Source organism: Balaenoptera ricei, chromosome 5 (genome assembly GCF_028023285.1).
Source record: "Balaenoptera ricei isolate mBalRic1 chromosome 5, mBalRic1.hap2, whole genome shotgun sequence".
Classification (NCBI taxonomy): Eukaryota; Metazoa; Chordata; class Mammalia; order Artiodactyla; family Balaenopteridae; genus Balaenoptera; species Balaenoptera ricei.
In genome coordinates, this window is record NC_082643.1 from 142406170 (window position 1) to 142421948 (window position 15779).

The 15779-nt window shown below is 60.7% G+C and overlaps 1 protein-coding gene across 2 annotated transcripts in view; it reads left to right on the top strand.

The window, feature by feature from the left end:
- LETM1 (leucine zipper and EF-hand containing transmembrane protein 1) overlaps positions 1–11185 on the top strand; it is a 30718-nt gene extending 19533 nt beyond the window's left edge. The window contains exons 7-14 of one of the 2 annotated variants that reach the window (XM_059923753.1): positions 1927–2046; positions 3410–3541; positions 3859–4011; positions 4468–4599; positions 7579–7713; positions 8551–8741; positions 9788–9926; positions 10884–11185. In XM_059923753.1, the coding sequence (XP_059779736.1) occupies positions 1927–2046; positions 3410–3541; positions 3859–4011; positions 4468–4599; positions 7579–7713; positions 8551–8741; positions 9788–9926; positions 10884–11045 (1164 nt within the window). In that variant the 3' untranslated portion in view covers positions 11046–11185. Of the gene's footprint in view, positions 1–1926; positions 2047–3409; positions 3542–3858; positions 4012–4464; positions 4600–7578; positions 7714–8550; positions 8742–9787; positions 9927–10883 lie in introns of both variants that reach the window. The other variant, XM_059923751.1, reaches the window with a different exon arrangement.
- The last annotated feature ends 4594 nt before the right edge of the window (positions 11186–15779 follow it).

The window sequence follows — 15779 nt, forward strand, 5'->3', positions numbered from 1 at the left end:
AAGCCCGTGCACCACGACTACTGAAGCCCTCGCGCCTAGAGCCCGTGTTCTGCAACAAGAGAGGCCACTGCAGTGAGAAGCCCACGCACCGCAACGAAGAGCAGCCCCCGCTCGCAGCAACTAGAGAAAACCCGCGCGCAGCAACGAAGGCCCAACGCAGCCAAAAATAAAAATAAATAAATTTATTTTAAAAAAAAAATGAAGAAGAAATAATTTTGAAAGCAATGAGAGAATGGCATCTTACCTGCAAGAAAAACAATTCAAATGACGGTGCATTTCTCATCAGAAACCATGGAGGCCAGAAGGAACTGGAAAGTATTTTTTGTGTGCTGAAAAAAAAAGAACTGTCAATTCAATCCTAGATTCAGCGAAAATAAAAAAGATAAAAACGAGGGAGAAATCAAGGCATTCTCAGGTGAGGGAAAACTATGACAATTTGTCACCAGCAGAGCTGCCCTAGAGGAACCTTGGGGCGTCAGGAAGAAAGAACACGACAAGCACCAGGCTTTGCTTCTGCTTGTGTGTCTTCTAAGTAAAGTGTGATGGTGGAGGCAAAAATGGGGCACTGTGTGATGTGGCTCTGTGTCAGTAGGTGACATTAGGACGAGCTCAACAAGTGGGGGAGGACAAAGGGGGGAGGCCACCACGTCCCCTCCATGACGAGGTAGGTGCGTCATGTGATACCAGAGCAGCCCCTGAAAATGGACGCAGAGATGTGCTCAGAAGCGCAGGAGACAAGTGCAGATGGGATCCACGTGCCCCACGGGAAGATGGGGAAAGGAAACAACCCAGGTGTCCTTCACGGGGTGAACGGTAAAATCAGGACGTTTGTACCATGCAGTGTACTCACTGATAAAAAGGAGTGGATTATTCCTACACACAACTGCGTGGGTCCTCAAGGAGTCCCAAAAGGTTATGTGCTGTGCAGTCCCATTCCTGTAATGCTCTTCAAATGACAGAATTACAGGGATGAAGAGCAGACTGGTGGTTGGTTCCCAGGGGTCAGGAGGGGGTGGGAGTGTCTGTGAAAGGGCGTTGTGAGGTCCTCGTGGGGACAGAGATGTTTTCTGCCTGGACTGGCTCGGCATTGCCTCCCGGCGGTGGTTTGATACTGTATGTTGTAAGGTGTTACCATGGGGAGGAACCGTAGGACTGCACGTCCATCTACGGTTGTCTCAGAGTTGATGCAGGTAGCGGTCATGTCCTCCTCACAGGGTCACTGGGGGGTTTAAATGGGGGGAGCAGGTGGCACTGTTGCCCTTTGTTCCTCCTCTCCTCTCCCCTTGTCCCTGCACGGTGCAGGACGGGAGAAGCAGGGGGTTCGGGCAGCAGGGCAGCTCCCTGGGCAGAGAGCAGGCCCTGAGTGGGTGTCTTCGCATCTCGGGGTGGGTCCTGGCTGTTGACCCTAGGGTCCCACCCTCTCAGACGGTCTGATCACTGCAAACCTGGAGCCGGGGCCTTGGTAGTGGGGGTTTATCTTGTGTTTGGCGAAGCATAACAGGAAGGTGGTTTCTTTCTTTTATAAATGTATTTATTTATTTATTTTTGGCTGCACTGGGTCTTCACTGCTGCGCGCGGGCCCTCTCTAGTTGCAGCGAGCGGGGGGTTGCAGAGCACGGGCTCTGGGCGTGCAGGCCTCAGCAGCTGTAGCACGCAGGCTCAGCTGTTGTCGCTCTCGGGCTCCAGAGCGCAGGCCCAGCAGCTGTGGCGCATGGGCCCAGCTGCTCCGTGGCATGTGGCATCTTCCTGGACCAGGGCTTGAAGCCATGTCCCCTTCGTTGGCAGGTGGACTCTCAACCACTGCGCCACCAGGGAAGCCCAGGAAGGTGGTTTCTAATCAGACACTTAGTTCCCAAGCGTGTGAATGCAGACAGCACAGACCCGTAGTGACCCTTCAGGAGGTAATTGGCTGGCTTCCTTTGACAGCTGATCGCTGAGGAGGGGGTGGACAGCCTCAACGTCAAGGAGCTACAGGCGGCGTGTCGGGCGCGAGGCATGCGGGCCCTGGGCGTCACGGAAGACCGTCTGCGGGACCAGCTGAAGCAGGTGCGTGCGGCGTGGTGGGGGGCCCTCGCGTCCCAGCAGGAGGTGGGAGGCTGCTCCGGCTCAGCTCCCACCTGGGCCGGGGCCTGTGTGCGCTCCGCACGCGGGGGCTGCCCGCCGCTCCCGGGTGCCGCTGCGATCTCCCTCCCGGCTCTTGGTTGCTGTTGGTGTGCTTGCTGTTCCCTCCGCCCGGTCTTCTGTGGACACACGAGGACGAGGTCAGCTTCCTTTGAAGTTCCAGTACGGCTCTCAACTGAGGCCAGGGGTGTTTGGGGAAGTAGGACCCAGGCCAGGCCGACCTCCGAAGCCCCTGCTCTTGGCAGCCTGGGTTTGAGTGACCCTGCCTTCTCCGGCCGCTCAGAGGGGCCCTCGGGCAGAAACCAGGGGCCGGCTCTGCAGGGCCACAGGCCTGCCCCGCCGGCATGGGTCTGAGTGGATGCGATGATGGGTAGGCAACAGTCACAGCAACTCAGCCTTCATATCGGAAGGAGCAGGGCGCCAGCTGGGCACCCCCCTCGGGTTGTCTTCCCAGTGTAGACAAAGATCTGTTGACACCCGCTGCCCCCCCTGCTGACACAGATGGTGCTTAGTGGGCAGTACGTTCTTGTCCCTGTCTTCACTGACCTTGTCTCCGAAAGGGTCCCCTCGCAGACCCTCCTCTGTGAGGGGCGCCCTGGGTCCGCCTGGGCTGGAGCACACCTGGGGCACTCGAGTGCGGGGCGCTGTGCCAAGGGATGTCAGGAATCGGGGTATTTTGGTTTCCAAGGACTCAGGTGTCTTCCTTCTCTCATCGTTTAACCCATGCTCGGCATTTTCTCCCCGTTCTGGGAGTTCTTCTCGTCCCATCTTTTGTCCTGTGTCTACTTTGTGTCCCAGCATCGTCGGGGTCCTTTTTGTCAGTTTGAACACTGCCTTTGTGTCACTAAAATAGCCTCAAACAGCGCCCAGCTCACGGTAGTTGTGCAAACCTCAAACGCCAAATGAATTCACCAGTGCCACCTTTGGAGTTTCTGTGTCATTGTTAAGTGAAGAACTTTGGGAACAGAACCTGGCCGTCTCGCTCAGTGTTTTCCAAGCCCTGCGGCCTCGCTGCGGGGGTGTCTCCTTCTCACTTGACCGAGGTGGGCACAGGGCATTAGCACAGCAGTAAATAGGCCTTTCGGAGCTTGCGGTGTCTCTCGGGAGAACTCGCCTGGGGGGGACGTAGGGGTCCGCCCACTCAGGTGCCGCTGTGGTGGTTGCCACCAGTCTCCTCCTCCTCCCCCTCCCCTCCCCTACGCAAACCGGAAGCCCTTGCCCAGGTCGCAGGAGATGTGGGTGGGACGGGGCCGACGGGTGAGTCCGGGTCTCCGCCTCCCACTTGCAGTGGCTGGAGCTGCACCTGCACCAGGAGGTCCCGACGTCGCTGCTCGTCCTGTCCCGGGCCATGTACCTTCCTGACACCCTCTCGCCCGCCGACCAGCTCACGTCCACCCTGCAGACCCTCCCGGAGATTGTGGTGCGTGTTGCGAGGTCCCCTCTGCTGCTCACTCTGCCGGGGGCCCTCTCCCTTCTGGGGGAGCCCCTGGACCCGCCGCTCACCCCCTCTTTTCTTTCTCGTCTGTCCTCTGCACGCTGAGGGCCCTGCGGTGCGTGCAGAAGGTGGCCCTTGGGGTCCTCAGGGCGTTTCCCAGCAGCCGGGGCTCCTGCTCCTCGGAGAGCAAGCCGTGATGGCCACGACGCCCCGAGACCCGGGCCGGGCGCCGCGTGGGCCGCTCTGGCGGGGGCGCGCCTGCTCCGCTTCCAAGCGCGCTCACGGGCGTCCCCTCCCTGAAGGCGAAGGAGGCCCAGGTGAAGGTGGCCGAGGTGGAGGGCGAGCAGGTGGACAACAAGGCGAAGCTGGAGGCCACGCTGCAGGAGGAGGCGGCCATCCGGCAGGAGCATCGCGAGAAGGAGCTGCAGAGGCGGTCCCAGGCGGCGGCGGCGGCGGTGAGCGGGCCGGGGGCGGGGCGGGGCGGGGCGGGGCCCGCGGGTGGGTGGGGTGGGGCGAGGCCGGTGGGTGGGGTGGGGGCACAGCGAGGCGGACGCACTCTTCACTCTTGCGGCTCGGGCGCCAGTCAGTGCAAGCGGCCAGCCCGGCCCTGAGGCCCTGAAGCTGAGGTTTGAGGCCGTGGCGACTTCACCGAGGCCTCCGGCGGCCCTGTAGACGCTGGGGTGTGGCTGCAGGAGCTGCGTGACTGCGCTCATCACGCGCTGCGCCCGCGTGGAGGGTCCTGCGGCGGAACCTGGCGGAGGCAGACCCCGCTGCCAGCCGGCCGGGCTCTGTGGACCTTGCCCCTCACTTGGCGGCCCTCTGGCCAGCGGCACGTCTGCCGGTGTGGATTCCCGGGAAGGCCGCGGTCTGACGCGTGGTGCTGAGCCGGCAGCGGCCTTGCGTTTCAGAAGGAAGTGGAGCCTGAAGTGGTGGCAGAAGGTGCCCCCGGGAGGCTGGTGGCCGAGCCGCAGCCGGAAGAGCCTGATGTGACCCTGCCGTCCGAGGCCCTGACGGACAGCGCGCCCGTCCTGAAAGGCTTGAAGGTAACGGCGCCCGCCTGGGGGGAGCGGTGTTGGAGCCGCGCCGGAGGGCCAGCGGGCCCGCCTGCAGGGCGGGGGCTCCCGAGGAAGCGGGGCCGGAAAGCCGCAGCCTGGCTTCTCAGGGTGGCGGTGGATGGTCGTGGGGCGAGGAGAGCGAGGCCGGGGAGGGGGAGGCGGCCCTGCCCTGGCTCCGGCCCCTGTGCTCTGCGTGGCGGGGCACCCAGCGGGGAAGCCCCCTTGCTGCCCCCTTCCCAGCTGCCCGGCGCAGGGAGCCCGACGTGCTGTGCGCGCTGGGGGTGCTCGCGTCTGGCAGCCTCGCCGTCGTGGTCGTAGCCCATGTTCCTCGCGAGACGCCTTCTGCCGGCGGAACCGCCAGGTGGCCCCTGGCACACGGAGCATGATGGGCAGAGCAGCTTCTGAAGGCGTGTTGGGTGGAGGATGTGTTTGCTAGACGGGCAGCGGCAGCGTCGGGCAGCTGGAGTAGGAGACAGAAAGCAGGACGGCATCTTGATGTCTGGGGACTCCCAGCGAGGTCACGGGGTGGGGCGGGCAGGGGACCACCGCATTCAGAGGTCGGAGGGGGGACGAGGCCGTGGTGGGGGGTGCGTGTGAAGTCGAGTGTGTTGATACCTGGGTGGAGGGGTGGGCTTCGTCACGTGTCCTGAGGGCCGGGTGGATGCGGCCTGGGGACTGACCCCTGATGGGCCCCGTGGGGTCACTGGAGGTGGAGGGAAGGGCCCCACTGCAGGGCCTCAGGGAGGAGCCTTCTCCAGTCCTGTGCGTAGGAGGGGACCCTGAAGAAGGTGCAGGGCGGGGAGGTCAGGTCTCGGGGAGGAGCCAGGCTGTTCGTATGAGAAGAGAAAGCATAAAGCATCAACACCGGGGGTCTTGGTGAAGGGAGCTGTGGGCTGCAGGGCTGGTGTGGTGTGGTGGACGGGGGCTGGCATAGCCTGGGATAAGCCCGGTGAGCCTCTGTTCACCTGGTGATGGCCCAGGAGACAGACAAAGACCCACACACTCTGTCACTGATAGGAGGCTGGGAGGAGGGAGGGTCCCGGGAGCCCGGGCTGACCTAGGCTTGAAGGGTCAGGAACCAAGGTACCAGGGTCATTTTGAAGGCGGTTTGGGGCTGAGGCCGGGAAGCTGAACAGAGGCGGGGCCTGGTTGGGCCCATGGAGCGTGGTCTGGGAGAAGGGATCACTCGTCAGCAGTAGGGCCAGGATGGTTAGTTGTCTCCATGGAAACGGATGCGTCCCATTTCCATTGGATTAAAGACTTAGATGTGAAAGGACAGTTAAACTCTCCGGAGAGCTTATGAACTAAGGACCGCCAAGGATTTCTTAGCAAGGAGCACAAACCTTTAAAAACTTACACTGAAGAACCTTGGTTTGTTGGAAAGATGCCACAGAGAGTGGGGGCACCACCATTTCCTATTTGTAGCGCAAGCCTGGGTCTTATCGGTATTGACCATCCACTCGGACAGAGACCTGAATAGCTCTAGGAAATTGAGTTTGTAGCTGAAGAACCTCTCCACAGGGAAAGCCCCAGACCCACATGGCTTCAGGGGTGAAGTTGCTGATGAGTCCAAACACGTAAAGAATAAATCCTTCCCGTGCTGCACAAACTCTTGGCAGAAAGTTGAGGAGAAGGGGATATTCTGAGATGAGCATCCCCTGATGCCAAAACCAGATGGATAGGAGACAGCTACAGACCAGTAGTATCTGTCCTGAACACAGGTGTGAAATTCTCCACAAGTTTGTAGTAAGTGAAATGCAGCTGTTCTGTAGACAGGATAATACACTGTGACCTCATGGGGTTTGTCCAAGGAATACAAAAAAATTAGTCAATGTAACGAACACATTAACAGCCTCAAGAGAAAAACCATGTATGATCATTTCAATAGATGCACAAAAAGCGCTTGGCAGAATCCAGCATCTCTTCTCAATTAAAAAGGTCTCTCAGCAAACCAGTGGGAGTGAACCTTCTCAACCCCACGTAAAGCAGCCAGAGTGGCACCTGTGGTCACAGGATCCCTAACGGTGGCACGGGCGTCTACTCTCACCACCGGTTCAGCATCGGACTGAGGGTCTGGCCAGGATGGTTAGAAAAGAACAAGTAAAATCACACAGAAGTGAAACTCTTTATTCACGGATGACATGAGCACCTAAAAGGTCGTTGTACTTCTTTGTACTAGTAGTGAACAGTCAAGTTGAAATTCTAAGAAGCATATCACACAATAGTATCCAGAAAGTGAACTACTTAGGGATAGATTTGAAAGTAGATATGAAGACCTGTACAGGATGCTGTAAAATGTTGCTGAGGTAGATTAAAGCAGTAAATAAATGGAGAGCTTCACTGCACTCGTGGATGTGAAGACTCGGTGTTGGTAGGATGTTAATTCTCCCCAGCCGATCTGTGTATTCAAGACCATCAAAATCCCAGCAGGCTTTGTTGTTGACATTGACAAACTTACTCTAAAACATATATGGAAATTCAGAGGACCTAGAATAGCCACAACGATGGAGAAGCAGGTTTGGTGTATCTGCGGATGGAATCGTACACGGCGGTCAGAAGGAACACACCGTCACGTGGGTGAATCTCAGGGTGACGGAGCTCGAGCCGTTTGACACCGTTTGTCAGAATTCCAGCAAACGAGGCTGTCGTGACAGAAGGCAGGCCAGTGGGGGTGGGGACGTAGGCACGAGGAAACCTTCAGGGTGACGATACTTCTCTGTCGGGTGGTGGTGACTCCGTGGGTATACACATCTGCCGGACACATTTGCACAGGTGCGCTCGGGTGCAGGAGGCCCCTCGGAGAGGGAAGACGGTGACTGCACGTGCCTGTCCCGTCGCCCAGAGCCTGAGACTGGCAAGCGCAGTGCGGACACAGGACACGGATAGAAAAGTGGCCAAGCCTTCGGGGGAAAGCCAGTTACTCCCCTTCATGTAGGGTTTCGGTTTGCTTGTTTATTTTCTTGCCAGGAAGAGGAAATAACTCAGGAAGAAATTGACATACTCAGTGACGCCTGCTCGAAACTGAAGGGGCAGAAGAAATCCCTGACGAAGGAGAAGGAGGAGCTGGAGCTGCTGAAGGAGGACGTCCAGGACTACAGTGAGGTGCGGCGGGGCGGGGGCAGCGGGGATGGCGGGGCAGGGCTGCGGCTACAGACAAGAGTAAACCCAGGCTGCATCGGGCCCCCGAGTATTCAGTGATGCCTCCATCAGATAAGGGATAAGCTGGCCAGATGGTCTTTGGGGAGAAAACTGAATTTAAGTAAATCTTATTCAGTAGCTTTTCCAGTCATCCCACTGGGTCACTTTCCCCTGGAATGCTGGCCATTCGCCCTTGTCGATGACACGCATATATCTTTTTAGTTTCTAAACCTATGAAGGTATCAGATGAACAGTCTGGTCACTTGGTATATGAAATCTTATTTTTGTTCATGATTCCCCAAAAGAGACTTCTTTCTTACTTACTAGTTATTTATTTATTTATTTATTTATTTATTTATTCTAAGATTGGTAAAAATAACCTGCTATTTTCTGAACTTTGTCGTGGCAGCCCTCTTGTGTGGGTTCTCTAGTCCCCACCTCACCTCCCGTTCTTCCCTGTAACGCTTGCTCATAGGGAAAACCACAAGTTGGAATTTAAGAAGGCACTCACCATTCCTGGATTCTCTCACTGTCAGGAAGAAGGTCGGGGTTCAGGACAGAGTTCATTTCCTTTGCTACAAAAACAGTGCCTGAGTTTGCAAAGATAAGAACCAGTTTGCATGATAGACGGCAGTAAGCCTGCTGCTTTGTGGCTCGGGTTAATGGGACTGCTCCCGCACAGCCTAGACCTTCCCACCTTGATGATGGCGTCTGGGTTAATCCAGTTACTTCTGCAAGGTGAACTGAAGGTTTCTTTTTTAGTTTTAAGGCAGTCTTTTTACAAGCAAATAATTTTATTAGGACCTGCAGGAGATCAAGAAGGAACTTTCAAAGACTGGCAAAGAAATCTACGTGGAAGAGTCTAAAGCCAGCAAGAGGCTGACGAAGCGGGTGCAGCAGATGATCGGGCAGATCGACAGCCTGCTCACGCAGCTGGAGGCCGACCAGAAGGCTGGCAGGCTAGGCCCGGCCGCCGAGGGCTCGCCTGCGGGGTGAGTGGGCGACGTGGCCGCCGGGGGCCTGGGGTCCGGGAGGCCCAGGGCCTTTCTGACCAGAGCGTGTTTCTCAGCTTTGGTGACCAACCGCCCCTCCCCTCTGACCTAGCGGCTGCAGCCAGAACCAAGGTGTCCCCACTTCTCCACGACACTGTCACTGAAGCGGCCCAAGTTGGGTCTTCCCTGCACGCGCGCATGCTCACACACATAAGCGCACGCACACACGGTGCTGCGCTGTCAGCCCACATCTGGAGGACCTCAGCTGCGGCTGCCTGCTCTCCCTGTGTCCACCCCCCTGCCCCCAGCTCTCTCCAGGCTGTCGTCACCGGTCCTTCCAGAGTGTCCTTCGGATCACAGCTCCCTTGGGAACCGCCAGCCTCTCCCTGTCCCTTCTCCCCTCCCTCCAGCCTCCTCTCTCTTCCTGAACCCCTACACGCAGGCAACTCAATAATGACCCCCTGCGCGGGGGGCCGGCTCTGCACTGGGACAGTGGCCGGCGGGGGCCAGCGTCGTGTGAGTGGCTGCGGGGCGAATGAAACCCCCCCAGGCGGGAGCAGCTGACGCTCGGCACTCCCGTGGGCCAGGCACCGCACCGCGAGCGCCCACGTCTCCAGGGGGTGGGCGGGCGGGCTGGCTGCAGGGCCCTGCTGTCCTCAGGTTGGCGGCCCTTCCCCCTAGGCGAGGCCAATGTCCCCTCTTGGATTGACCTGCTGTGCTGTGTGGGCCCACCTGCCCTCACTGGTCGGAGGGCAGTGTGGCCGTACTCAGCCCCTCCCACCCTGACCAGGGCGCAGGCAGGCCTAAGGGACCCGGTGGCCTCATCCCCACTGGAGAGGCCGGGCTTGCTGGGCGGCTGCACACGCACAGGAGACCCTGGACGGGGCGGTGGTTTCTGTTTCTGTGTCCGAGTCAGCTGGGGGTTCCCAGAGGACGGGGCGAGGGAGCTCTGGAGGGAGGGGCTGTCTGGGGCAGGTCTGACCCACGGGGCCCCAGTGAGGCTGGAGGGGGCGCCAGCTGTGCCGCATGCGGGCTGTGTCCCCCAGGGAGACCGTCATCAGCGTCGCTGAGCTCATCAGTGCCATGAAGCAAATCAAGCACATTCCCGAAAGCAAGCTCGTCAGCTTGGCCTCGGCCCTGGACGAAAATAAGGATGGCAAGGTCAACATCGACGACCTTGTCAAGGTGGGTCGTGGGGGTCTTGCTGGGAGCCTTTTCCACCCGTGCGTCCACCCGAGAGGCCCCTGGGGCTGGTCTCGCCCTCGCCGCGAACACAGAGCGGAGGCAGGGCAGTGAGGCCGTCCGTCCGGAGCAGGCCACCTGCTCTTGCCTGGGTGCTTGGCCTCGTCTGCAGAGCACGGTGTTGGGGTGGCTGGGCCGTGGCAGCCCGGAGGGGACGCGTGCGGTCCTCGGGGCTGGGCCTCAGGACCCCTGGGGGCCGCCTGACGCCTGAGAGGGTGCCGGGAGCTTGGGCAGCCCAGGAGACCGGCACGGGGCTCCGCCTTCACAAGGACGGCTGTGGGCTCTGGCGTTGCTGTGGAGAGCACACCTTCGCCGGCGGCTCTCGTGGCTCCAGGGTCTCCAGCCCGTCGGGGACTTTCCACTCAAACGTCTACCCAGAATGTCAGCGGACGTCACTTTGGTCGGGAGCACGGCCTTCCCCGCTCGTGGGCCGAGCGCCGTCACCCTAGCGGCAGCAGTGGCTGGGCAGGGCCCGTCGTCTGGGGCCCCTCCTTGGCGCTCACAGCGCTCTGCCCGAGCAGGGCCCAGCCCGGCAGCCTCTCTGTGTCGTCCGGCCCACCTTCCTGCAGCCCTGGGACCTGAGGGAGGCACAGCTGGTGCCCTCGCCTGGGCCTGCAGACCGTGGGCCTCCTGCTCTCCGAGCCCCGCTCCCTGGCGGCTCATAGCCTGGTCTGGGGCTGTGGAGCCTGTTGGCTCTGTGCGGGTGGGGGTCTGGCCCTCAGAAGACGGGGGAAGATGGAGGACCAAGGGCCCCTGGCGGGACAGCGCGGCGGACGGGCGCCAAAGGCCATTCCAGCCTGGTGGCCGTGTGCCGTCTGCCCTCCGTGTCCTGAGGGGAGATTTCATGCTGTGAGGGGGCAGAGCCACCTCTGAGGCCCTTGTCCCTTCCCGTGTGTGCAGGTGATCGAGTTGGTGGACAAAGAAGACATTCACATCTCCACCAGCCAGGTGGCTGAGATCGTGGCCATGCTGGGGAAGGAGGAGAAGGTGGAGGAGAAGGAGAAGGCCAAGGAGAAAGCCGAGAAGGAGGCCGAGAAGGAGGCCGCGGAAGTGAAGAATTAGGGCCCGCCCGGCTCTCAGGTGCCTTGGTGGCCCTTCGTGCGTCTGCCGCAGCAGTCCTAACGTGACGGTGATTGCTTTGAAGTGATTCTTAGAGACAGGTCTAATATTTTGTCTGGAATAAATGAGAAACTTCAGAATCAGTCATTTTTAATTTTCATCATTCCACGAAGATTCAGTCAGTCTGGAATCCCTGAACCCCGCCAGGGAGTCTGCTCTGGATTCACGCGGTGGCCCGGTGCTGTCGCGGTCCCAGCTGTGGCAGGCAAGCGTGCGGCCTGCCGGCAGCGGGGCGTCGTGGCCCTGCACAGCCCCCTGGGCTCCTGAGGCGGCTCGGGCGTCCCCGCGTGTCCCCTGGTGGTGTCTGCTGCGGGAGGCGAGAGGACCGGCCGCGTGGACTCCCCGTGCCCGTGGAGCCCCAGGCGTGGGATTGGAGTCGTGCAGACACAGCCGCCTAGGCCCGGAGAGGATACTTCGTGCGTCGTGGGCTTGGATTCCCACAGATCAGCGTGAATGGGAGCCACGCGTGCGCGCTCCCAAGCTCACACCCGTAGCGAGTGAGCGAACATGCCCGTCGTCCCCGTGGCCTCCGGAGGGCCGCGTTCTCTGACGGGGATGTCAGGTCTCCTGCAAGTTCGCTCTTACATGTGTATCCGAGCTCTTTCTTGAGTTCCCTTTGATTCTCACCTAACCCTAACCACTTAACTGGTACAGAATTTCCTCACATGACAGTCTGCCTACCTGAGTAAATCCAACGTAAATTATGCTGGGAGAGGTGCTAATGAAGCCCTGGAAAATGAAGCATCTCAACGTGCAGTAATTTGTTGTGCTTTTAGAAAGTTTCCTCATTTGGGGTGTTAGCGCCTCACCGCCCCCGTGGGTGTTCGGAGCGGGTTTCGCTGCACGTCCGGTGACGGGTCCACAACCGGCAGCTCGGGGAGGCCGGTGCTCCATGGCGGGGTTGGGGGGGGGGGGGGGGCGGCCTGCGGCCCCAGCTCTGTTCGGCTGCTCCTGCGAAGACTGGGTCAGGTACGGCAAGAACGTTCTTTGGGGGAAAACAAACATAGGAATCGGAAGACGTGGGCCTAGAGTGGCCAGATGAGCTGAGGGAGGACGACGATGAGATGATAGCTTCCAAGTTACTTGAAACTTTTTACTCAGCCGCTAAAGAAGAAAACTAGACAAAATAAGAAGATTCTGTATTCTCAGATGTAAACCTTCGTAAAGGGACAGTGGGTTCTAAAGGGTTCCTAGTTCAGTTATTCAAGAGGCATGTTCCCCATGCTTAGTCGATATTTATGAGTTATCTCACGCGTGTTTTAGTGGCCTGCTTTTCCGCTGCGAAAGTGTGCTTGCTCGTGAACTTCGTGGTAGCCGGCGTGCCGCGGACGGGGTCGTCCTTCCCGCCTCCGTCCTCACCTCGCTGCCTTCGCTAGGCGCCTGGGGTGTCCCCGTCGCTGCTGTCGCACACCCCGCCCCCCCCCGCCCTCCCAGATCGTGCGTGTCTGCGCCCCCAGTGCAGCGGGACCCTTCGCTGGTGTTTGTACCGTGGGCCACGGTCTGCTGCAGGCTTCCCCCTTTGCGTTGCTTGTTTTTACTGTCCTGAACTTTATTTATTGCCGCTGAGAGGAGTGCCCGGGTGCAGGTGTAAGGAACGCGGCGTAAGCTGTAAGGTGTGGGAACGAGAGTCTCGTGTGGCGAGCGAGGCGTCAGGGCTGCCGTCTGTTGACTGAGCGCCCGGTGCCTGCGCCCGGCCTTCCCGAGCTTTCTCAGGAGGGCGCCTGCGTCCTCGGGATCTGTGACGCGGAATGGGAATTCTTCCTTCGCTCCACCTAAACACCCGTTTTTTCATTAGGGATTCAGGAAATTGGCAAGTGGCTTCCAGAGTCGCTTTGGAGTATCAAAATCCAGGCTTTAAAAAGGAAGGGCACCTCGTAATTTGCAAAGAAGAACCTCCGGGCGGTGATCCTCACAGCGGGCCCTGGGCCGCTGGCGGCTCTGTCTCCGTGTCCGCCAGGGGCCCAGGGCCGGCTTCGCCTGAGGGCCGCCTCCTCGGGCTGTGTGTAAACACCTTTTTTAGAAATAGTGTTTTTATTAAAATATCAAATTCGTGTTCCTGGAACAGCTCAAAGCCAGATTTGTGAACCGTGTGGCCCACCGGCAGTCAGGGCGGGAAATGGCAGAGCTGTCTTGAGCGTCTGGTCCCAGCCTCGCGGCAGGAAGCGTGACGAGAGGGCCTTCCAGCGCTCTGGCCTGGCCTCTGGTGTCCCCTTGTGCTGTGACCGCGTGCCCTGCCCGTCCCCTCAGACTGTGCTGGTGACGAGGCAGTCGAGTTGATGTAAGGAGAAGGTTGAATAAAGCGCTGTCGTGATGGTCTGTCTGCCCTGGGATGGTCTGTCTGCCCTGTGAAGGTCTGTCTGTCAGGTCGGCGAGGCAGCCACTGCCTGGCCAGGCTGTCCTCTCCCCGACCCTCAGTGGCCCCGGGGTGCGGGGTGGTCCCTGGTGGGCAGGGCTGGGACCCTGGCCAGCCCTGGAGAGTGGGATTCTGTTCTGAGAGACTGAGGGCCCCTGGGGTCAGGGACAGCACTGCCTCCCCGGCCCTCATCTCTGGGCCCCGGGGGGGGCGGGGGGGGCCCCTACCCTGGGCAGAGAGCTGAGGCCCAGCTGGGAGGGCCGCCAGGCAGAGGGTCCAAGGAGCAGGACAGGCGCAGCGTCCTACCTCCCCATCCTCCCAGCGTGGACAGACCGCCCCCCGTGAGCTGGGATGTCCAGCCCATCTCAGGCGGCCTCACCCCTGCCCCGGCCCCAGGTCCCGTGGGGGCTCCTTCTACCCTTGCTGAGCCCCGACCCCCTGCCCAGGGACGTCCTCACCTGCACCCCATCTCTCCCTGAGCCTGGCCTTGGCCACAGTCTGCCTCCGGGGTTCTGCGGGCTCGCACGCAGGTCGTGACCCGTGTGGAAGAGAGATCGTTCCTGGGGGTGCAGGCACGGGCAGGGGGCTGCTGGGCCTCAGTGGCCCCTGTCCAGGTTCATCTAACCCCCGGCAGGCACCCAGTCCCCTCATGCTGAGGACTGAATGTGTCCACTGTACTTGGACCCTCCTCAGGCCGGGCCCCGGGAGAAGGTGGCTGGGGTCGGGGCCGTGCGAGTCTTCAGGTACAAGCCGGTGCTCCAGGACGTGAGGCTTCCCACTTCCGTGGTTCAGAAGGTCACATCGAGGGTCACCAAGGGCTCTGGCAAGGCTGACCCAGGGCGGGGGCGTGAGATGGGGCTATATATAGTCCAGAGACACCACAGCCAACCTAAAGGGACACTTCTGGCCAAAGCAAGGACAGAATGAGTAGCAAAAACAGTAAAGACAAAATCGATCATAAACAGAAATCCACACACCCAGCTGATCCTCAGGAAAGTCTTTCCCTGCTGATGGAGACTCTTAAGCAGTGAGAACAGGTGACAGGAAAGAACTGGGGACTACCCTGTCTTCTCAGGAGGAAATGGAGCCCATCCCAGGAAGCTCTTCAGGGAATTCCAGCTGGTGGACGGGAGAAATGCTGCCCTGGGGTCACGGGGGCAGGGAGCTGGGTGTGCGGGGCCACGGGCTGTGTGCCCCAGGCACTGCCCCAGACACCCAGCCGGGGAAGTCTGATGACCCCACAGGAGCCACCAGCATGTCCATGGCCGTCCCCCTCCAAAAGCCACACGCAGGGGGAGGTCAACTGTGGTGGGGGGCGACTGGTGATGTTCCGTTCCGGGTGGCGGCACGTGTTTTTACACGTGGTGATGCGCCCCCCTGAAGACCATGGGGCCGAGAGGTAGACAGCTGCGTCCGAGTGTATTCAGGCACCCGCCTGGGGAAGAGGACACCGAGAGGCCGGTGTCCAGCCTGGCGACACTACAGGGTGGGAACAAGATTCCGGAGGCCAGGGGGCCAGGACGGAGGTGCAGACGCACACACCAGGTGAGTCACCGCAGGCCGCGAGGGGAAGGCAGAGGGCAAGGCCGGACCTAGAGGTCCGAGAATGGGGGCTCCGGACCCTCTGAGGGCAGGCGGGGTGTCAGCGCCTTGCTCCCTAAGCCCCGCAGCAGCCCGCCCCGGGCCTGGGCCGGACCCCACCGGCCCTGGGGCTCAGAGAAGACGCCGGGCCGCGCGGGTGGAGGCGGGGCCGAGGTGAGGGGCGGGGCCAGGTGGGTGAGGGGCGGGGCAGTGGTGAGGAGGGGCGGGGCAGTGGTGAGGAGGGGCGGGGCCGGGCGGGTGAGGGGCGGGGAGGTTCCGGGGGGGGGGGGGGGGAGGACTGAGCAGCTCCCCTGTTGGGCGCCCCAACCTGCCCACCTGGGCCCGTCCCTCTCCGGCCAGCGCCCCGCCCCGGGTCTCCGTCCGGTGTCCCAGAAAGCCGCGCCTCGCCTGCAGCCAGTCCCCTCAGTGTCCAGAGCGCGCACCCGGAGCCCAGCTGGGTCCAGGCAGGAGAGAGGCCGAGGGCAGAGCTGGGACTCGGCCTGGCCGGCGCTAGAGGACCCCGCACCACGCCCGCACTGCGCCCGCCTCGCCGCCTCCCCGCCTCCCGGCCTTGGCCTCCCTCCAGGCTCTGGCCTTCGCTGGCCTCCTTGCCCTCCCCGTCACTATCGCCGCATGGACACAAACACGGGGTCTCTGGCAGGCTGGAGGGGGCTTGGGGGCCGGGAGCACTTTCCCGAGTGGGGTCAGGTATTGGGCGGCATCGTTATCCAGAACCAAGCCCC